Source organism: Dendropsophus ebraccatus, chromosome 15 (genome assembly GCF_027789765.1).
Source record: "Dendropsophus ebraccatus isolate aDenEbr1 chromosome 15, aDenEbr1.pat, whole genome shotgun sequence".
NCBI lineage: Eukaryota > Metazoa > Chordata > Amphibia > Anura > Hylidae > Dendropsophus > Dendropsophus ebraccatus.
In genome coordinates, this window is record NC_091468.1 from 45,259,687 (window position 1) to 45,286,175 (window position 26,489).

A 26,489-nucleotide genomic window follows, 5' to 3' on the forward strand; every position below is an offset into this window, starting at 1 on the left:
ATATATCATGAGTGTTTTTATTACAACACTTCAGACGTAAACTTCCCGTAAAGCAGTGATTTACATTACTCCAAGTTCACAGTATCTCATAATCCTTCTCCATCCAGACATTTTGGTTCCTAATGCGTTCTGGCCTCTTAAAATCCTATTATGTCTGCTGCTCTGTTCTTACATTTCTAGTGTCAGAATTAAAATCATATGTCATGTGAAAGTTTAGTTCAGAGCTACTGGAGGTCTGGAATTGAGAAGCTGTGCCTTAAAGGGGTAGTGCGGCGGTAAAGAATTATTCACAGACTAACACACATTACAAAGTTATACAATCTTGTAATGTATGTTATGTCTGTGAATGGCCCCCTTCCCCGCGTCCCACCCCCCCCACCCGTGTACCCGGAAGTGTGGTGCGCTATACTCACCTGTCACGTGCCGACACCAGTCTCCGATTTTCAGCGAGTGACGTCTTCTTCGGGCGGCCGGCGAACAGCTCCGACTGTCCCGAATACCGGCGGCCCTCTGCAGCGTCATCCAATGCTCAGCCGCGATTGGCTGAGCATAACTGTGCTCAGCCAATCGCGGCTGAGCACAGTTGTGACGCGGCGGAGGGGGGACGGGCGGCAGCGACTCGGCCGTCTGTCCGAAGATGACGTTTGGCACAAGATGGCGTACGGCCCTCGACACGGATCAGGTAAAGTATAATGCACCAACACTTCCAGGTACACAGGTGGGGGTGGTGGGACATGGGGAACGGGGCGATTCACAGACATAATATACATTACAAAGTTGTATAACTTTGTAATGTGTGTTATTCTGTGAATAATTTCTGAGCGCCGCACTACCCCTTTAAAGGAGAAGTCCGGCGAAAATTTTTATTATTGTATTGCCCCCCAAAAGTTATACAAATTACCAATATACACGTATTACGGAAAATGCTTATAAAGTGCTTTTTTCCCTGCACTTACTACTGCATCAAGGCTTCACTTCCTGGATAACATGGTGATGTCACTTCCTGGATAACATGGTGATGTCACTTCCTGGATAACATGGTGATGTCACTTCCTGGATAACATGGTGATATCACTTCCTGGATAACATGGTGATGTCACGACCCGACTCCCAGAGCTGTGCGGGCTGTGGCTGCTGGAGAGGATGATGGCAGGGGGACACAGGGCAGTGGAGGAACACTGAGCATCCCCCTGCCATCATCCTCTCCAGCAGCAACAGCCCGCACAGCTCTGGGAGTTGGGGCGTGACATCACCATGTTATCAAGGAAGTGACATCACCATGTTATCCAGGAAGTGACATCACCATGTTATCCAGGAAGTGACATTGCCATGTTATCCAGGAAGTGACATCACCATGTTGTCCTGGAAGTGAAGCCTTGATGCAGTAGTAAGTGCAGGGAAAAAGTACTTTATGTGTATTTCCCGTAATAAGTGTATATTAGTGGTTTGTATAACTTTTAGGGGGCAAAACAATACTTAAATAAATTTTTTTGCAGGACTTCTCCTTTAAAGATCCCTTTAAATTAGGAGTCCAAGAATATGCCCCAATATAGATATGTTAATGAGGCATATTTATTAGTTGTTAATCAATAATTGGGAAAATGAGCATTGTAGGAACAGTCATGAGTCATGGCTATGTAAAATGGAAAACGCTTCTTCGTTTGTGAATTTTTTGCGACCAAAAACATCATCGTTCCCCGTGTAAACAGGGGATTACACAAGCAATCCCGCAACCATTCATGCAATCCAGGCACACAACTGATCAAGCCTTGGTCATCAAACGAAAGCCGATCACCGAGTTTGGTGCTTGTTATCTGGAGTCTGTAGGCAATGTCTAAAAGAGCTTATAGTCTGGTTAAATGTACTTACTATGTGATGTTAGGATTGTACGTACTATCATTATAATAAAGTTACATAAAGTCGGTCTTTTATATCATTCTTACATATTACTTCATTTTTACAATGAGTATAGATAGTGGTACATCATGTTACTTAATAAATGAGGTCAGTTTATGACAAGTTCATCAGCAGTCCTTCTCTTCAGCCATCACATATTACGCCTGTGTCAATTGACTTGTTAAACATACATTTCCCATTTTAGTGAATGGGTGTCGGCCATATTGGCAATATGACTGTCCAGTAATGGAGGAGGAGGAGATGTGTGCAGGAGTTTGGGAAAACATGGTGACAATGTCAGCTTTATATCTTGTTACCCAGTCTTCACCTCATTCCCATACACTGGAAAAACAATAAAATTCATAGCAGCGAGAAGTTGTAGAAACAGAAACCCTATTGTGATCTGTCACAGAGCACTGGTTCTGATACTGACAAATATTATAGGTAATTCACATCTAATCTGCACCAAGTGAGAGGGCTCCGCATTTCCTCAGGGCTCTCCTGACATGTGGCACAGCTTCTTCCACAAACCATCTTCTCTCATACATGATAACCATGACATCAAGTAGCAGGTTCCTTTCTCGTTTCCTGTCAGGATTGAATAAAATATCATCTCTTAGGTCAATCGAATGGAATATTTGTACATAATGCAAGTTATTAAAGTCATTTGTTGAGACATCTACCTTTTTTTCCGATGTCAGAGGTGTCTGGCAGCGGCTTACACCACACCTTGTTTGTTTATGTTTTTATGTTACAAGCTCCAGTATATTTCTCTGTGTTGTTAAGAGACTTCATCACAGTGGTTTCTCTTCCCATTGTGGCTGACAGCAGAAAATGAAAAGAGAAGTCCGGCCATTTTTAAAATCCGGCAGGGACAGGGGGGTAATTTGATCAGGAGTACAAACGTATCTCTCCCCGTTCCCGTGGCAAGTGTTGGGAGCAGCCTCGGGACCCCCGCCGGGCTCTAGGATCTGACACGCCAGGACCTGGCAGATGGACTGGCCTATCAGCCAGTCAGTGACTGGAGCGGGAGGCTATTCCAGTCACTGATTGGCTGAGCAGCCAGTCCATCAGCCGGGACAGGAATTTTCCCGTGAGTCGTGACGTCATCACAATTTGGGGGAAAATGCCTTCTAGCAGGGGGTCCTGTGGCCGCTCCAGCCGCTCGCCACGGGAACAGGGAGAGGTAAGTTCGTACTTGTAATGAATTTTCCCCCTGCCCCTGACGGCTGACGATTTTCAAAAATAGCCGGACTTCTCCTTTAAGTAGTTAATCAGATATGAGGGGAATATAGAACTCCATGGAGATGTTGCCTTTGGTCAGATTTGAACCCAGAACCCAAGTGCTGCAAGGCAACAGTTCTTGGCCTAGCTGAGCTTAACGCCTATAAAGAGCCTGGTCTAGCCTCTAAATGCATAGTCTTCTTTTAGAATATTCTTTTTTTATTCTAAGTTGGGGGTGACATAGAAAAGGGGTCCTCTTTGCCTCTTATATAAGAAAACCTTATGTAAATGACACCATGTTGTGTACCAGATTACCCACACTACTGTACTCGCATCAAACATGGCAAAGACAAAGCTGATCCTTGTCTGTCTTATAACTGAAATATGAGCCTTTACTGACTGTGTGACTATATAGCAAGAGAATATATAATCCATTCCTTACATCTGCCTGTAAAGTTCCTTCATGGCGATATCATCTTCCATTGCAGAAGAACTTTTATTAGAAGGTGGACTGTTCTGTAGTTCTCTACCACAACTGCAGATCTCCTGGAATTTGTAGTCTGAAAAATATAAAAACAAAGTAATAAAATAAGCCCATTGGGAGGACGGTATCTTTTACTAAAACGAACACTATTTATCGAGGCAAAAGGAAGGCACACGTTACCAACAACGACCAACAAAGGGTTCCAATAGAAAGGTGGACGCATCTTCAGGGATCTATCAATTACTTTGAGAAGAGGAGGTGTAGTGGTCGTCTTTATGAATATAGCAGAGGAATATGGGTTTGCCCTTGCTAGCCAATGTCAGACTGCAAAATAGGCGAACAGAACTGTCCCTGTAATATACTGCTCTTTCTCTTCACCCCATATCATCCCAGCATCTATATACAATTTATTAGAACTAGAATCAATGGAGCTACGTCATAGAGGGGCAGCGGTTTCCTCCCACTGGGGGTGGGCTGGCCTGCCTCCATTGCTTCAGCCCCGGCCCAGTACCTGGTACAGCCGGCTTCGCCACGCCAGCACCATTCTATATGTGGTATCCCACTATGGGTTTTTCTACTTAGAACACCCCTTGCAAAAGCCTAAAGTGAAATGGTGATGAAGTATTGTATAAGTTTTGCCACTAGATGTCAGTAGTATGTACATTCATGTATATATGTTGCACAGCTGTAGTCATGTAAGACTTGTATTGTATTGTATTGTATTGTATGATTCTGTACACCAATGAGAAATACTCTTTCCTTCTACCTATCTCTATCCTCATTTCTTCTCGCACTCTCTTCTCCACCACTCACAGGAGCTGTTACATACATCCTGTAGGAAGTAGTCACATGGGCAGAGGAAGTGTAGACCCACACTTAGTCAGTTCTTTTTTGTTTCTCAGCAGGCATCCCTGCTGAGTTAGCCAGGAGCCTGGCTCTGCCAGGTTTCCTGTCCAGGACAGATCAGCTATAGTGTACAGACACTTATGGAGACCACAGAGACTTTCTTTAAAGCACCACTTATCCTCAAGATGCAGTGCTAAACACCTACAGAAAGGACAAGTCAGGGATCACCCCAACCCACAGTGTGAACATCTCAACACAGTGCAGGACAGTATCCTAAAGCAAACAGAATAAAAGACAGCGCTCCATAGCATAATTCTTACAGGTAACAAAGGTAAGTCAATAATGGACGTTCTCACCTAGTCGAGTTGTGCTACTGTGCAACTATGTAACGCACAACTCTTGAGTAAGCATGCAATCAGGACCGCTGCCACTCCCATATGATCTTCACAGGAACAACCATACGACAATACACCTACTCTCCAGTATGGGTCAGCTGGGCACAGGTCCAATGGAAATTAAAAAATGTTTACCATAAGGTAAAAATAAATAACCACATTTATTAATCAGACACAACGCGTTTTGAGACCGGTCTGGTTTTTATCAAGTGTCATAGGGTTAGGGTTGACACAATATGACACTCGATAAAGAGACCAGACGGTCTAGAAACACGTTGTGTCTGATTAATAAATGTGGTTATTTATTTTTACCTTCTGGTAAACATTTTTTCATTTCCATTTTACCTGTGCCCAGCTGACCCATACTTGGAGGGGAGGTGCATTGTAGTATCCTAAAGCAGGCAGAGGAACTGATCCAGACAGAGCAAAGCAGCCAAGAGCCTACGTACTCTCTCTCGCATTGCAGGTGACACCGAATCACTTTGGACACTTAGCTCAACTCAGGTAACTAGAACTGGGGCTTGTGTCACCCTGATAGGACCGGTAACCCAACACTGCAGGGAAAAAGGTGGTATAGCAACAAAGGTCGAAACACAGGCACAAGTATTCTTCTTTAATGTATTCTTCTTAAGTACTGTATTCTTCTTCTTCTAAAGTTCTGGCAGAGCACAGTACTACATTGGGTTGGGACTCTCATGACCTACTCCTCTCCACTCCTCTGAACTCTTCTCAACGCGCAACCAAGTCAGCACTGCTACGCTACTCTACTCTACCTCAACAACTCTTAGTACAGATCTGGTGAAGTCAAGTTTGTATCAGTCACGTATCAGTCATCTGTATTCTAAAAGATTTCTAACTAAAGAGTTTATTTATTTATATTGGGGGTATAGCCAGCCACAAAAAAACTAAAAGCAGGTGTGCTGCCATACCTGTGTGCTGGGTTAGCACTAGCATTACAATAACCTACCACCTGGCTGAGCTATACCCCATTGACCAACCACCACAAATCGACCAACTGAGCCGTACAGGCGTAATATTTGCTGGTTTGTTCAGCAAATATTGGTATAGAAGAACTTGTTTCTCTCGTCTGTCTATTCTGCTTACATACTTCTACTTATATACACACACACATTATATATATATATATATATATATATATATATATATATATATATATTTATTTATTTAGTTGTTGTTGATTTTTAAAGAAGACACTTGAGAGAGTGGATTTCCTGAAGGTGTGCACTATGGAAAAGAACAAACAGAAGGTTTTGTACAGAAAAGATCAGAAGGAAGGAAGGTCCAGAAACTTCCGTCAGCTTCTGGAAACATCTAGAGTTGTCTATTACTGCCATGTAGAATTGAATGTGCGCCCTACATGACTAATGGAGAAACCATCACCTTGTGGCTCCTTAATTAGAAACACATTGGAGAACATTATCTTGACAAATCTCTATTTATAGAAGGCATAACGGCAGCGACAAAAGCCCGCGCTCCACTAATGGAGCTTATCTGACCTTTCATTGTGCTTGTTACTAGAGACGATCAAACGCAAGAAAAATTAATTTGTTGAGACATTACAGTAGTTAGCTATGCACGACTGGTTCCTACAGTATATCTAGATTGTAACGTGAAAAACAACTGCAACATAGTTATCAATGTGTACAGACAGAAGCAAAGTATTTGATATAAAAAAATCATTGTATTTAATTAAAGCGGTATTCCAGAACGAAAAAGGTGCAGCGTAAAAATGAAAAAATTTGATACTTACCTACCCCTATACCATGTGGCTTCCATTACAGCTCCTTCTGGTCAGTGTCATATAGCGCCAGTGATTGGCTGATTAGGCAGGTTTTCTCAGAAGAAGGGAGAAGAGATGAGCAGCAAATGACTGGAAGAAGCTGCATACATGAGCTATGAGCTGTTTTATTTTTCATCATCACCAGCAATTTTTTTTTTTTTTTGCTGGAATACCCTTTTAGGCTATGTTCTCACATGCCAGCACCAGCATGATTGTTGGAGGGGTGACAGCTGTTTCACACGTGATTCGCGCTTCTACAGACGTGTCTGTAGAAGCAAGAATCACGTGTGAAACAGCTGTCACGCCTCAAATAATCACGCTGGTGCTGGAGTCTCCGTTCCTTGCTGCATGGGTGTTTTAAAGATAAAGAAAATGAAATGAAATAAAGACAACAATTTTATTGGTGAGTGCCCTCCTTTCAAGTTCTTTTCATTTTCATAGCCTTTTAAGTGTTTTCAATCCACTCCTGGTTTTGGTTGCAAAATACTGACCAAAATACTGACGAACAATACTGTGTTCACACACTGTTGAAATTGAGTAGATGGCTGTCATTTAATGATAAATGGCCATTGTTTAAAAAATAACAGCAATTATTTGCCATTAAATGGCGGCCATGCACTCAATTTCAACAGAAATTTGAACTAAAAAATGAACTGCTGGCAGGTCACTAGACAGGTGAGTTACCCTTAGATCACAGCTCCAACACATTTGGGGTTGGAGATTTAACTATATCTCAGTGTTTCTTTCAGACATAACCTGCCTACAGAGGACTGATCTGCAATCAGAGACACTGGCTGACAGCTGAGCGAGCAGGAGGTGGGCAGCATTGATTATTCATGAAGAAGAGGGAGGGGGAAGGAGCGGTGAGGCATGCCAGAGTGTGGCACAAACAACTCCCCTTTGACACTTCATTACAGTAGGAGACCTGAGATTGTGCATAATACACTGCACAGAAAATTACCAAAAGGCACCATGCTTACTGGGGGACTGCCAGCTACAGCACACTGTCAGCACCTTAGGTAGGGCCCAGATGCTGACATGCCCACAAAACATATAGCTAGGATATGCTATAACTCACTGGGTGTCCAAGTGTTGAGACCCTAAGAACACTAGAACAAGTTGGTCATAGCACTGTCAATCCAGTATAGATACTGTGCAGTCTACATAGTTCCATTTTTTTAGCTAGCTGCCAAGTCTTACAACCAATAAAGAGAACCTCAAGTCAGGAAAAATAGCAAAGGAACACCACAACAAAGAGTTCTAAGAAAAGACTCAAGAATTTTAAGGGAAGTAGATACTAAAACAGATACTGTGTATAAGAAGGTTCTTCCTATAGTATCAGATACACTCACCTTTTGCTCCTGTATGAGTATATTCTGATGCATTCCGATGAGAGATCAGCAGAACCTCAGCTCCAGATGTGTATACCGGGGGGCTAAAACATGAAGATAGGGACCTCTTCTCCAGCTCCTGCTGTAATGCTCTAATGGTGTCTGACAAAGACAAGTTTTCTTCTTTCATCTGGAATAAAATCCATGGAGTAACAGGTGAATGATCTCCGATTGCAGTTTATTGTTCTGTTTGTTCCCTGTAAAATGACACTGTACTTTAAGGGGTTGTCTGGAGCAGAAGATGGCTGAAGTCTACTGCTCCCTGGCGCTTACCTCCACTCAATCCATGTCATGGAAGTATATCTTCCTAGACATTGAGGGGCGGTCTAAGCTCATGTTGTGGCAACACTGTGAAGCTATTGGTTATCACATGTGATGATCGGGAAATTGACCCGCCCCTCTACGTCTTGGAAAGGGTGAGGGGAGCTGAAAAAATTTCAGTGCCGGGGAGCAGAAGGCTTTAGCCGTCTTCTCTTTCTTGGACAACCCTTTCAAAGAAGTTGTCTGAAAAAAACCATAACTGGTACAACAATTATCAGGTGAACTATAATTCCAGAGGAAAGCATCTAGGCACACACTGCAGGCAAATGTAGCATTACATGGCTGCCATTCAAATTAATGGCTTTCTGTATAACATATAAAGTATCTTAAAAGGATCTGGTAAAAGGTAAGACTTCTCAGTTTACCTTCTCAGAGTAAACTCTCAGTTTCTCAATCTCCAGTAAGTGGCAATCCTGCAAAAATAACAATTAGAAAATTTGATATACACCAATCTAGGTTTTCTTGATTCAACAAAGCAATAGGAACATTTGTAAGAGATTTTCACCAGTGTTGATGGTGGGTGTGCACTCACACCATGTTGTGTGGCTTCCACTCAGCTCTACACTTAGCAACCTGTCCAAGCTGGATGCCAATATAGTGCCCTAAATCCCCACTGACTTTAAAGGGGTTGTCCGGCGATAAAAAATTATTCACAGAATAACACACATTACAAAGTTATACAACTTTGTAATGTATGTTATGTCTGTGAATGGCCCCCTTCCCCGTGTTTCCCCCCACCCACGCTAGACCCGGAAGTGTGGTGCATTATACTCACCGCATCTCGTGTCGTCCACGGTCTCCGATCCTCAGCAGTGACGTCTTCTTCGGGAGGCCGGCGGATCTTCCCGAGTGCCGGCCGCCCTCTGCAGCGTCATCCGAAACTCAGCCGCGATTGGCTGAGCATAACTGTGCTCAGCCAATCGCGGCTGAGCAGCTGATGACGTGGCCGCGTCATCAGCCGCGATTGGCTGAGCACAGTTATGCTCAGCCAATCGCGGCTGAGCTTCGGATGACGCTGCAGAGGGCGCCCGGCACTCGGGAAGATCCGCCGGCCTCCCGAAGAAGACGTCACTGCTGAGGATCGGAGACCGTGGTCGGCACGTGACAGGTAATGTATAGCGCACCACACTTCCGGGTACACGGGTGGGGGTGGTGGGACACGGGGAAGGGGGCCATTCACAGACATAACATACATTACAAAGTTGTATAACTTTGTAATGTGTGTTATTCTGTGAATAATTTTTTATCGCCGGACAACCCCTTTAAGGCGCTGAATGCAGTCTAATTGTGAGTAGATTCAATATAGTTACCAATAATATCTGCCATCTGTGCAGGACTCAAAAACAAGGTTGACCATGTTTTTGAGTCCCGCTCAGGAAGTGGATATGACTGAAAAATGGACTGAACGTAGTTGTCACAATTAGACATGTTTGGCCCAATAAAGTCAATGGGAATGTTGGATCGGCGCTCGTTTACTGAGTCTATTACATGCTGGTCTTCTCCTGCCCTCTTTTTGCTTTCCAGCGCAGGAGAAGATCAGGAGCGTAACATTTTATTCAATAGTTAGCCGTCAGCTGTGCATCGCTATTACACGTAATGATGTACAGTCAGCAGCCGGTGATTTTGGTGTCAGACATGATCAGTCAATGATCGTTGTCAGTGGCTAATTGTTGTCTCTATTCCACAGAGCGATAATTGGCCTTATTTTCTCGAGTATCACTCCATGTAATAGGACCCTAAGTCCACGTAACCACCATAGAACCCAGTGTCCAAATCCAAAAACATAGTGTGAATAGGCCTAATGACACCAAACACTAGCTGCATATTTGCTAGCTATTTATCCATGGTGCCCACTTTCTGGCTCTCACCAGATGAGGATTGGAATTAAAAACTTATAATATCATAACAAATATAATTTGGATTTAGGGTTAATCTCCACTGTTCTGATGTCCCTTGCCTGTGTTCCCTGCCCCAACGGAATTTCTTTTTCTTTCTTCAGCTGTGATTTCTTTGCAGAAATTCTACGATGAGGGCCCAAATCAACCCTCTGAATGTATCTGATGCTTGTCATAAGTTGTAATTGGTGGGGTCAGGTGCTAAGACTCATAATAATGTTTCATGTAAAATGACAGTGACAAACATGGCATCTAGGAGAAGTTTCAGGATGGGTACATCATGTCTCTACAAGTTACTGGCATGTGCCCATACTGTGCTTTTCATAGGCGCAGTACAGAGTATGGCTATGGCCTTGGACTTGGATATCCTTTGAGTGTGGGCAACTTGGTGCGTAAACACAGAATAACACAGAAATATATATGGCTGGCTCCATCCCTGTCAGTAACAGCTGCTGCTGCCCTAGGCACTAAACCTGAAGATGCCCCATCTTCTCTAAACCAATTAGCATCAGGATTTTCTAGTTTCTGAACATCATATTGATACCTGATCAGTCTTAGGCCATGTTCCCACATTTACTGTACGTCACCACATGCATCAGATGCCAGACCCTCATGTGGTAACCAATAGGTGTATGAACAATAACCCTGGTAACAGCACATGACTACTAGGGAAGAAATGGGAGCCTGGTTTCGGCCACATGCATTTCTCTACATGTAGAAACATTGTCTGAATCACGCTTTTCATGGTTTTTAACTGCTTAAAACATCAACAAATTTCCACATCGAATCAATGATTAGAGCCGTCTGCATATTGTCTGAGGGAATTCTCACCACAGGATTAGTAGGTAATAGCTCCAGGCGTCACATTTACCACCGCCACACCAGACCTGACCAATACCGTCATACTGTGACTGGGTAACACAGCCATACTGTGACTGGATAACACCACAATACCAGGCCTAAATACCACCATACTGTGACTGGATAACACCGCCATACCAGACCTGACCAATACCGTCATACTGTGACTGGGTAACACTGATACACTGTGACTGGATAAAACCATCATACCAGTCTCCTTCTCTCTACTCTGTGATCAAGCCAGTCCCCACTTCCCACCCTGAAAAGACGTTGGATTTACTGGTGGGAAAGACAGGTGGGAGACTAAAAAATAAAAAAATAAAAAAAACTTATTTTCTCCCCCCTGCTCCCTGGTGCTGCCCCCCTGCAAGGTGCTGCCCTAGGCACCGGACCACGGGTGCCTAATGGTAAATGTGGCCCTGCTGACCCTTTCAGTGACTATTTATAAAGTTTAGTATAGAAGAAAACCTATTATGTGCATTCTATAAACATACTTTTTCCTTGCGTAATTCCGTTATTACTGGTGAACGCCTTTTCTTCAGCCTTTCCAGTTCAGCCTTTGTATTCTCCAGTTGCCGAAGGATTTCAGCCTGTAAAGTAATATAAGGCTTAGACAGACAGGCTAACACTTTGGGGTATGTAGAGAGAGCTGCAAGCAGCCAAAATTTTATCTTTTTTAAACAGGGAATTTGTAGCTCTGAATCAGAAAACAATAGTCTGTCCACCGTAAAAACATAGTAAGAAATGAATCAGCATGGAATCTTGGACACTAAAAAGGACTTGGTGTTAAAGAGGTCGACATTCACTTTAAGGGTACAAACCCACTTGGCGGGTCTGCAGCGAGTCTCCTTGCTGCGTTTTTGCAGCAAAACTCGCTGCAGATCCCAGCCCTATACTTTCATTAGCAGAGAAACTCGCAGCAGGGAGTATATAGGTCCCCCCTGTACCCCCATGTCGCATATGGGTCCTCTCCATATACTACATGGGGCACAGAGGGGACATCTTTATAATACATAGGAGCAGAGAGGGGACCTATATACTTTATAGTGGCACAGAGGGAAACTATATACTACACAGTGCACAGAGGTGACATATATACCACATGGGGGCAGAGAGGGGACATACAGTATATACTATATGGAGACACAAAGGGGACCTTTATACTGTATAGGGAAACAGAGAGGAACTATATAAGGGAACTAACTACTATATGGGAGCGCAGATGGGGGCTAATTACTTTATAGAGGCATAAAAGAGGTGTATTATATGGGGACACAAAGAGAACATGCCGGGCAGCCCCCCCTTCCCCCAGTTAATATACAAGAGTATACAGTACATGGGGGAACAGGACCCTTCTCTGTATAGTGCTGTCCGGCAGTGGCGGCAGCTGGGAATTAGTAACCGCGGGACTGCAGTTCCCAACACAAAAGTCGGCAGCATCAGAGGGGGATGTGTCACCACCCCCCCCCCCACCCCCGCTGCTGCCAGTCAATGGAAGGGAGTATGTATCTAAGAAACTATACATTTTTTAAATATATTTTTATAAGTTTGTATCTTGTTTGAGGAGATGAAAAATAACTTGAATATATCAGCAATTTTGTCATGTACTAGACAGAGTACACATGACCTTGTTATTAAAAGATAAGGTCATCCTGTAAATTCTGGTCTCCCTGTACCTAATAGCAACTAAAATTATTTCATTTAAAGATAAAACACCTCATAAATCCAAACGAACATTGGTAATTTAGAAATGAGAAGAAATGATTGTTTCTACATATAAAGTCTTATTCCTACTATAAATTCTATGAGTGCCATTGAGCAGAACAAAGATTTCTGGGACTCTGAAATAGCATTTCCTGTGCATTGTACCTTCTCTCCCTCCAGACAGGAGACTTTCAGTTTTTCACGCTCCTTGGCCTTTTCGAGCTGCGACCTTAAGTCTTCCATATCAGAAACCAATTTGCTCTGCTTACTTTTTAACAACTGTTCCTGGTCTCTTTCAGCGTTTTGTATTGTATTCAGCTTTGTATGTAGTTCTTCAATTTCTCTCAGCAAACTGTCCTAATGCAAAAAAATAAAAAAAATATGACAACTGCTTCTAGGTAATAACTCTGGAATGAGAGGTCAGAAACGGAATTTAGGAGATAGAAAAATAACTTATTTGGAAAGAAAAAAATCTAATCAAATATATATATATTCACATACGAGGAGATATCTATATACAGGGAGATACGCACTGAAGTGATCCTTTATAGTTCCCATATACACAGCATGGCTACGGTCCCCTTACATATGGAGATGATGTGGGTCTCTAATATAGACATGAGGTCATGGGGTATATAATTACTCCATATATCCAGTGATGAAATACGCAGACACTGAATATTAAGGGGGACCTTAAGCCCCCTATAACCCATATGAAAAGAACTATCATAAGTACCACAATAAATTATTGTTTAATTCAAGTTTTTATGTTAAGCATTTTTTTTTTGTTTGTGGGGTTTTCCTAATTTTCCATTCTAGGCTAACAATTCTTCTTCTTTATTATAAAGTAATCCTAAAATTTTACAGTCTTTTCATTCTGCCCACTAAACCTATTAATAAGCTGTAAATTCCAGAAGTACAGCGAAAAGTAACACCAGTATATGGATACAGATGGATTAGGCCTTTCACAATAGACAATGGTCAGAGCCACCCCTATCAACTAGTGTTCCATAGAAACATAGAAGATTGTCAGATGAAAAAGACAACCTGGTCCATCTAGTCTGCCCCTCTAGTATTTCCTTTCTTATTATCTTAGAATATATATATATATATATATATATATATATATATATATATATATTTACAGGGTGGTCCAAGAGTAGGTGGACAGTATGTGTAATAGGGTTATAAAGGGGGAAATTTATCAAACATGGTGTAAAGTGAAACTGGCTCAGTTGCCCCTAGCACCCAATCAGATTCCACTTTTCATTCCTCACAGACTCTTTGGAAAATGAAAGGTGGAATCTGATTGGTTGCTAGGGGCAACTGAGAGAGGCCGAACTGTTCGGGTTTGGCAACAGTCCCCTAACCCAAACACTCAGCATCTGACTCCCAGTGGCGGCAGAGGTTAGATGCCACCCTAGGGAGTCCTAGTAAACATTGATACAGCTTATGGCTATGTTCACACAACGTATATTTTCATAAAATCACGGCCGTTGTACAACAGCTGTGATTATTACGAGAATGTATGTTGCATTGCTGTCTATGGGATCCCAGCCGGAGCGTATACACATAGGCACCGCAAACAACTGACAAACTTTGTCAGTGCACACTGTGGAGCGAGCGGATCGGGCCACTCCCTCCATAGCGTGCAGTGGAAAGTTCTGATGCAGACGCGCACGGATGTGCCTGCATCAGAACACTGCGGCCCGAAAGATCAACCGGCCGGTACTGCAGGGATGATCTTTTCAGAGACTGGCCGTTCCGTGATCTGCCTGGGTCATGGAACGGCCGATCTCTTACGCCATGTGAACATAGCCGTAAGCGTGTAAGCAGGTTATAGTGTAGACAGTGCACCATAGTAACTAATGTCAGCACCGTTTATAGAGATAGGCAGGGGTAGTGAGTGTCAAGCCAAAAGATGGTGCCATGGTATTTATTAACAATTAAGCTGGTAAACACAATTATTAAGAAACTGAGTTCAATGAAAAAGACATCAAAAGTCCCTGAAGAGTTTCTCCTGGAAGGACACTTCCATGTCTCATCAACCCTAATCACTGTCATAGAACTCTCCTTTTACCATCCAGGGGCATGAAGACTGTCAAATCTAGTTTGGTTCTCACTGTAACATGAGGGACACAGAGTAATTTCTCAGCAAACTCTCCAGGAGTAAAGAAGCAATTCACTTACCTGGTCCTGGATCTACATACAGTGGGGAAATAAGTATTTGATACACTGCTGATATTGTAGGTTTTCCCACCTACATAGAATGGAGATGTGTGTAATTTTTATTGTAGGTACACTTCAACTGTGAGAGACAAGGGGGGGATCTATGAAGACCGGCGTACATTACCAGCATATATTAGGCCCGCCCCCTTTTCTTCCTGCAGGATTCACTAAGAGGCGCACGCCTCTTAGTGAATCCAGCCGGTTGGCCAGGCGCCCGAATCTGTGCCCGGCATACGAAATCTACACCTGCTTCCAGCAGGTGTAGATTTTGGTCATAATTTACGCCTGCGAGCAGGCGTAAATCATGATAAGTGAGGCACGGGAGGAGGCCACGCCTCTTCCTTGCCTTATCATGCCCCCGCAAGCTTCACCAGCCCGCCCATCGGGCGAGCAGGGCGTACGGGAGGTGTACACCATGGAGAAAGGGCGAATCTGCTCCTTCTCCCTGGCGTATGCCTCAGGCGTACCTTTCATAAATGTCCCCTCAAGATCAATTAAAATAAATTCCAGAAAATCCCATTGTTTGATTTGTAAATAATTATTTTTCATTTTATTACATTTATTCCTGACACTGTATTAGGGATTATGTGCCACTCCTTCATACAGATCTGCTCCAGATCTTCCAGGTTTTGGAGCTGTCACTGGGCAACACTGAGTTTCAACACCCTCCTTTTCCTTTGGGTTCAGGTCTGAAGACTGAAGACTACGCCACTCTAGGACCTTGAAATGCTTGTTACGGAGTCACTCCTTAGTTGCTTGGGCTGTGTGTATTGGGTCATTCTCATGCTGGAAGACCTAACCACAACCCATCTTCATTGCTCTTACTGAGGGAAGGAGGTTGTTGGTAAAAATCTGGTGATACATGGTCCTATCCATCCTTCCTTTAAAAAGTGCAGTTGCCCTGTCCCTTTTGCAGAAAAGCACCCCCTAAGTATGATGTGTCCACCCCCATGTTTCATGGTTGAGATTGTCTTCTTGGGGTTGTGTTCATCCTTCTTCCTCCAAACACAGCAAGTGGAGTTGATACTAAAAAAGTTCTATATTCGTCTAATGAGATGGCATTGTCCCATGCCTCCTGCGGATCATTAAGATGGTCATTGGAAAACTTCAAATGGGCCTGGTCATGTGTGGCATGAGCAGGGGGACCTTGCATGCCCAGCAGGACTTTGATTCATGACAGCAGTGTGTTACTAACAGTAATCTATGAGAATATGGTCCCAGCTCTCTTTAGGTCATTGACCAGGTTCTCCTGTGTACTTCTTGACTGATTCCTGACCTTTTTTCAGAATCACCCTCACTCCACAAGGTGAGATCATGCATGGAGCCCCAGACCGAGGAAGATTGACAGTTATCTTGTGTTTCTTCCATTTTCTAATAATTGCGCCAAACAGTCATTGCCTTCTCACCAAGCTGCTTGCCAATTGTCCTGTAGCCCATCCCAGCCTTGTGCAGGGCTACATTCTTTTCCCTGGTGTCCTTAGCAGCTCTTTGGTCTTGGCCATGGTGGAGAGGTTGGAGTGTGATTGATTGAGTGTGTGGACAGCTGATTTTTATACGAGTAATGAGTTTAAACAGGTGCGGTTAATACAGGTAATGAGTAGAGTAAGAGGAGCATCTTAAAGAAAAACTAACAGGTCTTTGAGAGCCAGAATTATTGCTGGTTAGTATACTTATACAATATACGTATACTTATGCAATAAAATGCTAATTAATTATTATTTATAGATTCTGTCTCTCACAGTTGATGTGTACCTACAATACAAAATTTTCCCCACTGTACCCTGGAAAAGACAGCATGACTTACAAGCTCCCCCTGGCACCTAGCGCTAAGGGCACATGCCTCGCAGAATCACCCCCCACCCACAGCTGTGCCAATGATTAAACATTTCTAGGATATAGAATACAGAAAATTAAAATCTCATGAAATTACTCACAATCTTTTCCTGTTTCTCTCTGTTGCTCCTCTCAAGCCTTCGGTAGTCTCCACAATTTATAGTAATTTTATTTCCAGAATTACTATCACAATTTTCCATTGAAAGGCATCCGTCATATGGTGCATCCTATATCCAAAGAAATATATTACAGATTAAGGCTATGTTCACACTACGTAAGTTTCCGGCCGTAGCGCGCTTCGTGAATAAGCGGCCGGAGATTTACATAATTTGCGTACAATGGAAAGTATACGATCTACGGCTGCACAGTTCACACTACGTACGAACTTACGCCCGGATTGTATGCGGCTCCGTAAAAAATTAACCAGACCATTGTTTCGGGACGGAAATGCTGTAACTTACACCCGTAGCGTAACATGCGGTCCCGTACGGAGTGGTGATTTCTTCTTTTTTCAACTCTGATTTGCCGATCCAAAAGGTTCTGTGGGGTGTCCGGGGCTAGCCGAAGATATCCAAGTAAAACACCGCTGTCAGATCCCTACGTATGCCGCTCGGGAAGTGTACTCAGCTTATGGGCGTAAGTTCGCGGACCGTACGTAGCCGGCCGCAACTTGCGTAAATTTCGGCCGGAGTTTTACACGTATATGTCTGGCCGCGAAAAATATGCGGCCGGACATATACGTAGTGTGAACGTAGCCTAAAAGGAATGCAGGGAATTCCTTATCTCATCCATTGCTACCCATACTCTTCTCTCATGGCCACATTCACACAGCAGTTTTTGCCTTTGGCGCAATGATTGCATGGCAGAAATCAGCAAATGAGACTAATGGCTCTACTAATGGCTTCCTGCTATTCTAATTCATATAAAATACCCTATCACATGCATTTCTGTAGGGAGGTCAGTTGGATTCTGTCAGGATTTGGGTGCAGGATCTCAGTATCTGAACTAAGGTCCCTATTACACGGAGCAATAATCTGGCGAATCGTCCCCAATCGTCCCATTATCGCTCCGTGTAATAGAAACAACGATCAGCTGATAAAAAGATCATCAGCTGGCGATTGCCCAAACAGTAAATACTTTACCTGTCCATGCTCCGGGTCTTCTGCACTTTGTATCTGTTGCCGTCACTGCGCGCTGTGGCTTCAGAGCAGCCCGTTTCAGCTGACAGGCTGCTCAGCCAAACACTAACAATGTCCGTGCAGCCCTTGCTTAATGATTATCAGTCCGTATAATAGGCCCAGTAAACGTGCGCAGTTCTAGCAGATCGGCGCTTGTTTACAGTATTGATCGGACCTTCATCCGCCCGTGTAATAGCATCCTAAATCCTGGCATAGTAGCCATTGCTCTCTACCATTTTTACCAAGAGAAGTAGGCAACTTTCTTCTCTCTAGCATTATTATGTGGCTTCTCTGCTATATGGATTTTATATCCATCCCTTGAACTGTTGCTACTCCTGTCATTAGGTCGTGGGGCCTATCTTATTTTGTAATGACGACTTATGACTTCTAGGTATGACTTCCTGGACACAGGAAAATCAGCTGATCACTGGGTTGGCTTCAAAAGAGCTTCACATCCCCTTGAAAGGGAAACTATCAGCAGGTTAGAAGCATCTAACCTGCTGTCGCTATAGCTTCTTACCTTCATCCTTGGCGCTGTTTTCATGGATTTTATTTACATCTAATGAGGTGTTTTGGTGCACTGGGGTGCACCCACCAGCCTGTTCTCCTAATGAATATTCACGGTAGAGCGCCACCTCAGTATTCATTAGAAGAGGTGGGCTGACTGGGGTGGATCAGTGCTCTGAGGGAGGTAGTCCTGCCACTAGTGCATCAGACCGCCTAGCGTATGGATTAAATTACAGTGTACACTGAAATGGCACAGAGGATGAAGAAACGTACCTTTATTCTCTCGCCCTGTGCGCTATAGGGACATATGAGAAGGTTAGATGCTTCTAACCTGATGGTAGTTCCCCTTTAAGAGTCCAGTGGAAAGTGCTACGTAGTGAGTGACAACTATCTCTGTATGCACACTCAAAAACAGAAAGGCAGTCAATCAATCAATCAATTAATCAATCAATGAGTCATTCTTTTGATCATAAGAAGATCTACCAATATCTCATAAGGCACTGATGGCCTATCCTGATCCTAAACCTGGACTATCCCTTTAATTCTACTTACCGAACTGACAGATGTACATTCATGTTCTTCTTTGGACTTCTTATTGACTTCTTCTTGTCTTCTCAGCTCAGTCTCTAACTCACTAACCCTCAGCTGCAGGGCTTCTTTTTCCTTCTTTGTCTGCATAAGGACCTTGTCATGTTCACTCCTGATTTTCTTTTCATTTTTGCATGACTGACATTCGGGAAGCTTGACTATCTCAGGAGACAAGCGGTCTGAGGTCTTTGGAACCGGTACCTCCAGCCACGTTTGCTTTTCCAGCCTACTTTCCTTTTGTCCATCATAAGAAAATGTAGGCACGTTTACCAGATTACTAGTGCATCCAAAATCCTTGGAATATTTGGACTTGTCAAGGAATGTCTTAGCGGGCTTGGGGGGTTTCTCTAATGCGTTTTCCACTTGTGGTAAATTGATTTTTTCCCCTCGCATTTCTCTAGAAAGATCTGAGTTTGATGCATGATCCTTGAGTTTTCTATCCAGCGGTTTAGAATTGGAGATGAGACTGAGGTGAATCGGGGGGAAGGACGTCTGGAGCTGCAGGACAAATGTACATATTTTAAGATGATGATTAACACAGTCTGCAGAAGGGAATGTGAATGATACATTCTAATTGATCATCAATGAAGCCTAATAGGTCAGAGATTCTAATATGGTAATCAAAATATGCATAAAGAATACAAAATCATAAGAAGTGTATATATATATATATATATATATAAATATATATATCCAACATAAAAAGCATTAGCAACATCTAAAAGACAAAGAGGATTACCTAACGTAAGTAAGGAGGTTTATAAGCTTACAGTGTCTCCAAATCACTGACCTGCTCCTTCTGTATTCTTTACAGTACTGCCAGGAATGTGTCAGATTCTTATTAATGGTGAACCTTTCCCCTCGGTTAACATACAGTCTTTTCCTGATTGAACTATATCCTGAAATACACTCTTTAGCTATTCTTTTTATATTCCCATTGTAATCAATACTCTGTTTTCTATTCATGATTACGGAGTGAGACAGACAGAGTTCAGCTTAAATGATTTTGAACCTAAGTTTAAAGTCAGAAAATTACTCATTGACTACCATGACAGAGAGTTGTGTGCATGCTCTGTGACGCAGAGCATGCACACAACTCTCATAGAAGCCTAGAGTCTGTTCTTGTCTTATCTGCCTTTAGCTTTATAATAGAAGTGTTACCTTCCAATGTAATTCTGACTGTAATGATAACGAGATGATTGAGAACACTAGTGACTAGTGTTCTCATGATTCTTTTTCTTGTAAAATTAATTGTACTCAAAACCTGTATTCGCTATTCTCATTTCGTTATTCTGATGGAGCTCAGTCTTGCTGCACATCACTTCCTGATGTCAGTGTCAGAACAAGCAGTTACCCATGCAGCCAATCATTGGCTGAGGCAGAACCCTGTTTCCACCAGTGATTGGATGAGCAATTTCTTGTGCAAACATTAACAGTAGAAAGTGCTGTGCAGCAGGACTGGGCTCCTTCAGAGCAGCAGCAGGGGAGTGGGAAGGGTGAGTACAGGTTTTTCTTCCTTTTCTCCAGAGTATTTATCATAAATAATAATTAATAATAATAGTAATAATAATAAAACACTCTCTAGAACACCCATGTAAAGGGAGCCTATGATCAAAACATCCCTGATTGTTTATATCAAGTTTTAAATTAAATTTAAAAAAAAGAATTGCCTTTTTTAACTTTCTGTGCTACTTTATATATATATGTGTGGTTTATATACTGGCCACTGAACATTGTCGCTGCTTTGTGGGAGTCACTTAATTTTACATATACAATATTTTCATGGCAAGAATGTCGCGTTCTAGTAGTAATCTTCATGTCACATGTGTGTAAATAATTCTACTAATCAGGTTCTACCCTTAGGCTATGTTCACACTATGTAAGTGCTGCGGCTGGAGGGAATCCCGGCCGGAGTGCATACACATAGTATACACTCCGTCCGGGATCTCTAACGGCACCGTAGAAAACTGACATGTCAGTTTTCTGCGGCCAATGTTCAGTGAATAGCGGCCACAGAAAACCCTGTCAGTTCACACAATAGAGCGATCGGCACTGGCCGCTCGCTCTATTGTGTGCTGTGGGAAGTTCTGATGCGGGAATCAGAACACTGCGGCCCCAAAGATCATCCGGCCAGTACTGCAGGGATGATCTTTTCAGAGGCTGTTTGAGGACCCGGCTGGGTCACGGAATGGTCTCTTACTAAGTGTGAACATAGCCTCAATGTGTTTCTGAATCACTTCTGTCATTCAGTTTGAAGTCTGTAAAATGGTGGTAGATAGGAGACCCCATTATAGGAAATAGAGGGGCTTTATTTTTATATTATATTTTTACTGTTAAAATTGCCCTGTAAATAAATGAGATTACAGCAAAAATCTAGATAATTCTATGAACCTCTGATGAGGAAATGCTATAGCCGGTGTCTTTGTTTTTCACTCTTAGGCCTTATGCACACGTTCAGTATTTTTTTCTGGTCCTGAAACAACCCGTGAGAAATTGCGGATTGGACATCCGTATTCCATCCGTATTCCATCCGTATTTCAGTAATTCCATTTTTTTACTACTCATTGCTTTTCAATGCACTTCATCCGGATTTTTTTGCGGAAATACGGATGCCAACATGTTACAATCCGTAAACAATCCGTAACCAATTGATTTCAATGAGAGGATCCGCAAAAAAAAATGGGTCCGCACCCGGTCCGCACTAGGACATGTCCTTTTTTTTTTACGGATTGATTTTCATCCATTTCTGCTACTGATCGTGTGAATAGCCCAATAGACTTCAATGTGCACTAACTCGGATACGGAAATACGGATCCGTAAATTACGGAACGTGTGAATAAGGCCTTAACATTCACTATCATTGTGCCAATAATTATCCATCATTATTTTTTTCCTTCTCTGCAGTTAGTTAATATTCTATCTAAACAGTAGATGGAACAGTCACACTGCTCACCGTACATAACTCCTCTAGTCAGAAATAAAGAGGACAAGCGGAGATTACAATCAACTCTGACAGTAGCTGTAAGCATCAGCAAATTATTAACACTACATTGCAGTACATGTACATTCATTCTTAGGTTTTCAGATTATGCAAGAAAAATCCCATCCACACAACCACAAATGATTCTTATTCAGGGACTGTAGTTATGAGAATATTTATACTAAATACCAGTAACATAATGGGAACCTCAAAAGGCACAAATATATAACTTTAATTGGAGATTTTGAAATAAATTAATGTTGTGAGCTCCCCCTAGAGGCAATCAAAGGAAGCCAGAATATTGTTATTCATTTCTTTAGCTGCATAAATGGAGGTGTTATTATACTGGCATGGTGTGTGAAGTGGCAGAATTTAATGAAGCCACTTTGCTGGAACTATTTCTTAAGAAGGGCAATCTTCTGGAACATTTAAAAGAAAAGTCTTTGATGCCATTGTGAAGAAAGGCATTAAGAAGTAACTTCTTTAGGCTGCGTTCACACTACGTATATTTCAGTCAGTATATGTATATTTCAGTCAGTATATTTCAGTCAGTATTGCAACCAAAACCAGGAGTGGATTAAAAACACAGAAAGGATCTGTTCACACAATGTTGAAATTGAGTGGATGGCCGCCATTTAATGGCAAATATTTGCTGTTATTTTAGAACAACGGCTGTTATATTGAAATAATGGCCGTTATTTACTGTTATATGGCAGCCATCCACTCAATTTCAACATTGTGTGAACAGATCCTTTGAGTGTTTTTAATCCACTCCTGGTTTTGGTTGCAATACTGACTGAAATATACTGATTGAAATATACATATATGAACCAAAGAAGAAAGCAGCGACACAGCTATGTAAAGTCGCACACCCAGAAATAGAGATAGCAATAGAAAAATACTTTATTTGTACAAAATTCACACAACAAAGAAACAGTTAAAACCAATTAAAAGAATGGCAGAAAAATACAAGCGCCATACAGAAACCGTATGTGTCCTCACAATATTCTGGGCTACAAAAGTACTACTAGGTCACACAATATTGGAAGGACTAATAAACCTAATAACCCAAACATAATCAAGGAAAACCATATAATGTTATTCAAAATTAAGCCATAGTATAAAGCAAGAAAAATTATATGTATATAATAAAATGAAAAAAATGTATAAATACAATATATGTTAACCCAAATATTAAAAAGTCAACAATCAATATGTATAATTAGTCCATCCTGGTATACAAACACCTATACCCCACGCGTTCCGTTATGTCCCCATAACTTCATCAGGAGTAAGCTTCCTATTGCTATCTCTATTTCTGGGTGTGCGACTTTACATAGCTGTGTCGCTGCTTTCTTCTTTGGTTCATTAATGTTTTTGACCAGCTGCCGGCACCCCGATTTTGGCTAATTTATTTATTGAGGCTGTGCCCACCAATACTTTTTCTATATTGAAATATACATATACTGACTGAAATATACGTAGTGTGAACGCTGCCCTAGGCTAGGTTCACACTATGTAACTGTGCGGCTGTATTTTTTATGCGGCTGTAAATGTGCGGATGAAACTACGGCCGTGGGAAAAAATAGACATGCGGCTGAAAACATACGGTCATTTACTTAGAAATCTGGTTCAACTAAAAATAACAAATAAAATCTTAAGAAAGTGATGCAAACACCTCTGGATGCATCTGGGAAAGCAGGGAACACAGTTTACATGAATCGCTATTGCCGGGGTTTGTGATCCTCTGCAGTATGCCGATGCCTCTCATGTTTAATATATTGAATTAATAAAACACATTTTCGTTGTAATAAAGTGCCTTTCATTGTTCAATAATTAAATTTAAACGATTCCATCATTTTGCAATTAAATATACTGTTAAAATAAATATATATATATATTTATTTTTTGACAGTATATTTAATTGCACAATGATGGATTCGTTTAAATTAAATTATTGAACAACGAAACTGATTTTATTTCAACGAAAATGTGTTTTATTAATTAAATATTAATTAGTACAGAAAGCTCCAGTAAGCCGTTAATTCATATTCACGGTAAATAGAGCTTTCTGTACTAATCATCACTTTACTTTAATTAAAACATCAAATGTTTCTTCTAATTATGTTATCACAATAGCATTATTAGAAGAAACATTTAGAAAGTATAGGATATACGGCTGCACAGTGCACACTATGTATGAATCTACGGCTTGATCGTAAACGGACCCGTAAAAAATGAACAAGACCATTGTTTGCGGCTGGAAATGCGGCCGTGGATTGACAGGTGGTCCGTACGGAGTACTTCAAAAATAGCCGGCAATGATGCCGAATGCCGATGCCTCTAATAGTTAATATATTAAATTAATAAAACACATTTTCTTTGTAATAAAGTCCCTTTCATTGTTCAATAATTTAAGTCCCTTTCATTGTTCAATAATTTAATTCTAACGAATCCATCATTGTGCAATTAAATATACTGTTAAAATAAATATATATATAAATAAATGTATATTTATATATATATATTTATTTTTTGACAGTATATTTAATTGCACAATAATGGATTCGTTAGAATTAAATTATTGAACAACGAAACTGATTTTATTTCAACGAAAATGTGTTTTATTAATTAAATATTAATTAGTACAGGAAGCTCCATAAGCCGTTAATTCATATTGCCGGCAATAGAGCTTTCTGTACTAATCATCACTTTTCTTTAATGAAAACATCAAATGTTTCTTCTAATTATGTTATCACAATAGCATTATTAGAAGAAACATTTAGAATTATATGTGCGCTCAGCTGATTGGCTGATCGGCTCAGCGCACATATAAAGAGCCGGTCCGCAGTACAGTGACTTCATTGTGCTGCGGACCAGCGAAGAGGACACATCGGGGTGAGTATACAGCTCTCCCCACCCCCTCCCCAGCACTGCACCCCTCCCAGCAAGGAAGGGGGGGTCACTTAACCCCTTCCTTGCTGGGATGGGTGCAGTCTGACATCAGTCTGGCCCCCAAGGGGTTAAGGGGGATAAAATACATCCTCCCTTAACCCCTTGGGGGCCAGACTGTAAGCTGTAAGTTTTTTGTGTGTTTCTCCCTTTTTGTTTTTCAGATATCGGTATCCTGGGGATTACGTCGGATTACGTGGACTACGTCGATGACCAGCGGTTGTTTGTTGTTGTTTTTTTAATAAAATGGTCAATGAGGGGTGTGGGGGTGTTTTTATTTGAATAAAAATAATTTTAACTTGTGTCTTGTCTTTATTTCTTTACTTTATAGACTTAGTAGTGGAAGCCGTCTAATAGATGGAATCCATTACTAAGTTGGGGCCTAGTGTTAGCCGGTATAAAATGGCTAACACTAACCCCCTATTATTACCCCAGTACCCAATGCCACCAGGGGTACTGGGAAGAGCCGGGTGCCAGTGGTCCCGGAGTGTCAAAATTGGCGCTCCTGGACCGGGGACTGGTAAGATTTAGGCTGGGGAGGGCCTAAACCAATGGTGTTACCAGGCTGCTGTCGTTTGGTTTTTAACCCGGCTGGTTATAAAAATAGGGGGGAAATAATAAAAAAAAACCGCATAGGGTCCCCCCTATTTTTATAACCAGCCGGGTTAAAAACCAAACGACAGCAGCCTGGTAACACCAGGGTGGGAAGAGCCATTGTTTTAGGCCCTCCTCAGCCTAAATCTTACCAGCCTGCTGCCGCCCGGTCCAGGAGCGCCAATTTTGACGCTCCGGGACCACTGGCACCCGGCTCTTCCCAGTACCCCTGGTGGCATTGAGTACTGGGGTAATAATAGGGGGTTAGTGTTAGCCATTTTATACCGGCTAACACTAGGCCCCGACTTAGTAATGGATTCCGTCTATTAGACGGCTTCCACTACTAAGTCTATAAAGTAAAGAAATAAAGACAAGACACAAGTTAAAAAATTTTTTTATTCAAATAAAAACACCCCCACACCCCTCATTGACCATTTTATTTAAAAAAAAAACAACAAACAACCGCTGGTCATCGACGTAGTCCACCGAATCCGACGTAATCCCCAGGATACCGATATCTGAAAAACAAAAAGGGAGAAACACACAAAAAACACACAAACAGATCGCTGCTTACAGTCTGGCCCCAAGGGGTTAAGGGAGGATGTATTGTATCCCCCTTAACCCCTTGGGGGCCAGACTGATGTCAGACTGCACCCATCCCAGCAAGGAAGGGGTTAAGTGACCCCCCTTCCTTGCTGGGAGGGGTGCAGTGCTGGGGAGGGGGTGGGGAGAGCTCTATACTCACCCCGATGTGTCCTCTTCGCTGGTCCGCAGCACAATCAAGTCACTGTGCTGCGGAACGGCTCATTA

At 42.1% G+C, this 26,489-nt stretch overlaps 1 protein-coding gene across 1 annotated transcript in view; it reads right to left on the minus strand.

Moving 5' to 3' along the window:
* Positions 1-1,983: 1,983 nt before the first annotated feature.
* The window catches only part of LOC138774359 (myosin-6-like), a 28,240-nt gene continuing 3,734 nt past the window's right edge, over positions 1,984-26,489 (minus strand). Inside the window, exons 3-10 of the mRNA XM_069955139.1 lie at positions 19,118-19,651; positions 16,982-17,107; positions 12,984-13,175; positions 11,609-11,704; positions 8,724-8,771; positions 7,999-8,167; positions 3,563-3,680; positions 1,984-2,484 (exon numbers count right to left, since the gene is read on the minus strand). Coding sequence (XP_069811240.1) covers positions 2,352-2,484; positions 3,563-3,680; positions 7,999-8,167; positions 8,724-8,771; positions 11,609-11,704; positions 12,984-13,175; positions 16,982-17,107; positions 19,118-19,651 — 1,416 coding nt within the window. The 3' untranslated portion in view covers positions 1,984-2,351. The remainder of the gene's footprint in view (positions 2,485-3,562; positions 3,681-7,998; positions 8,168-8,723; positions 8,772-11,608; positions 11,705-12,983; positions 13,176-16,981; positions 17,108-19,117; positions 19,652-26,489) is intronic.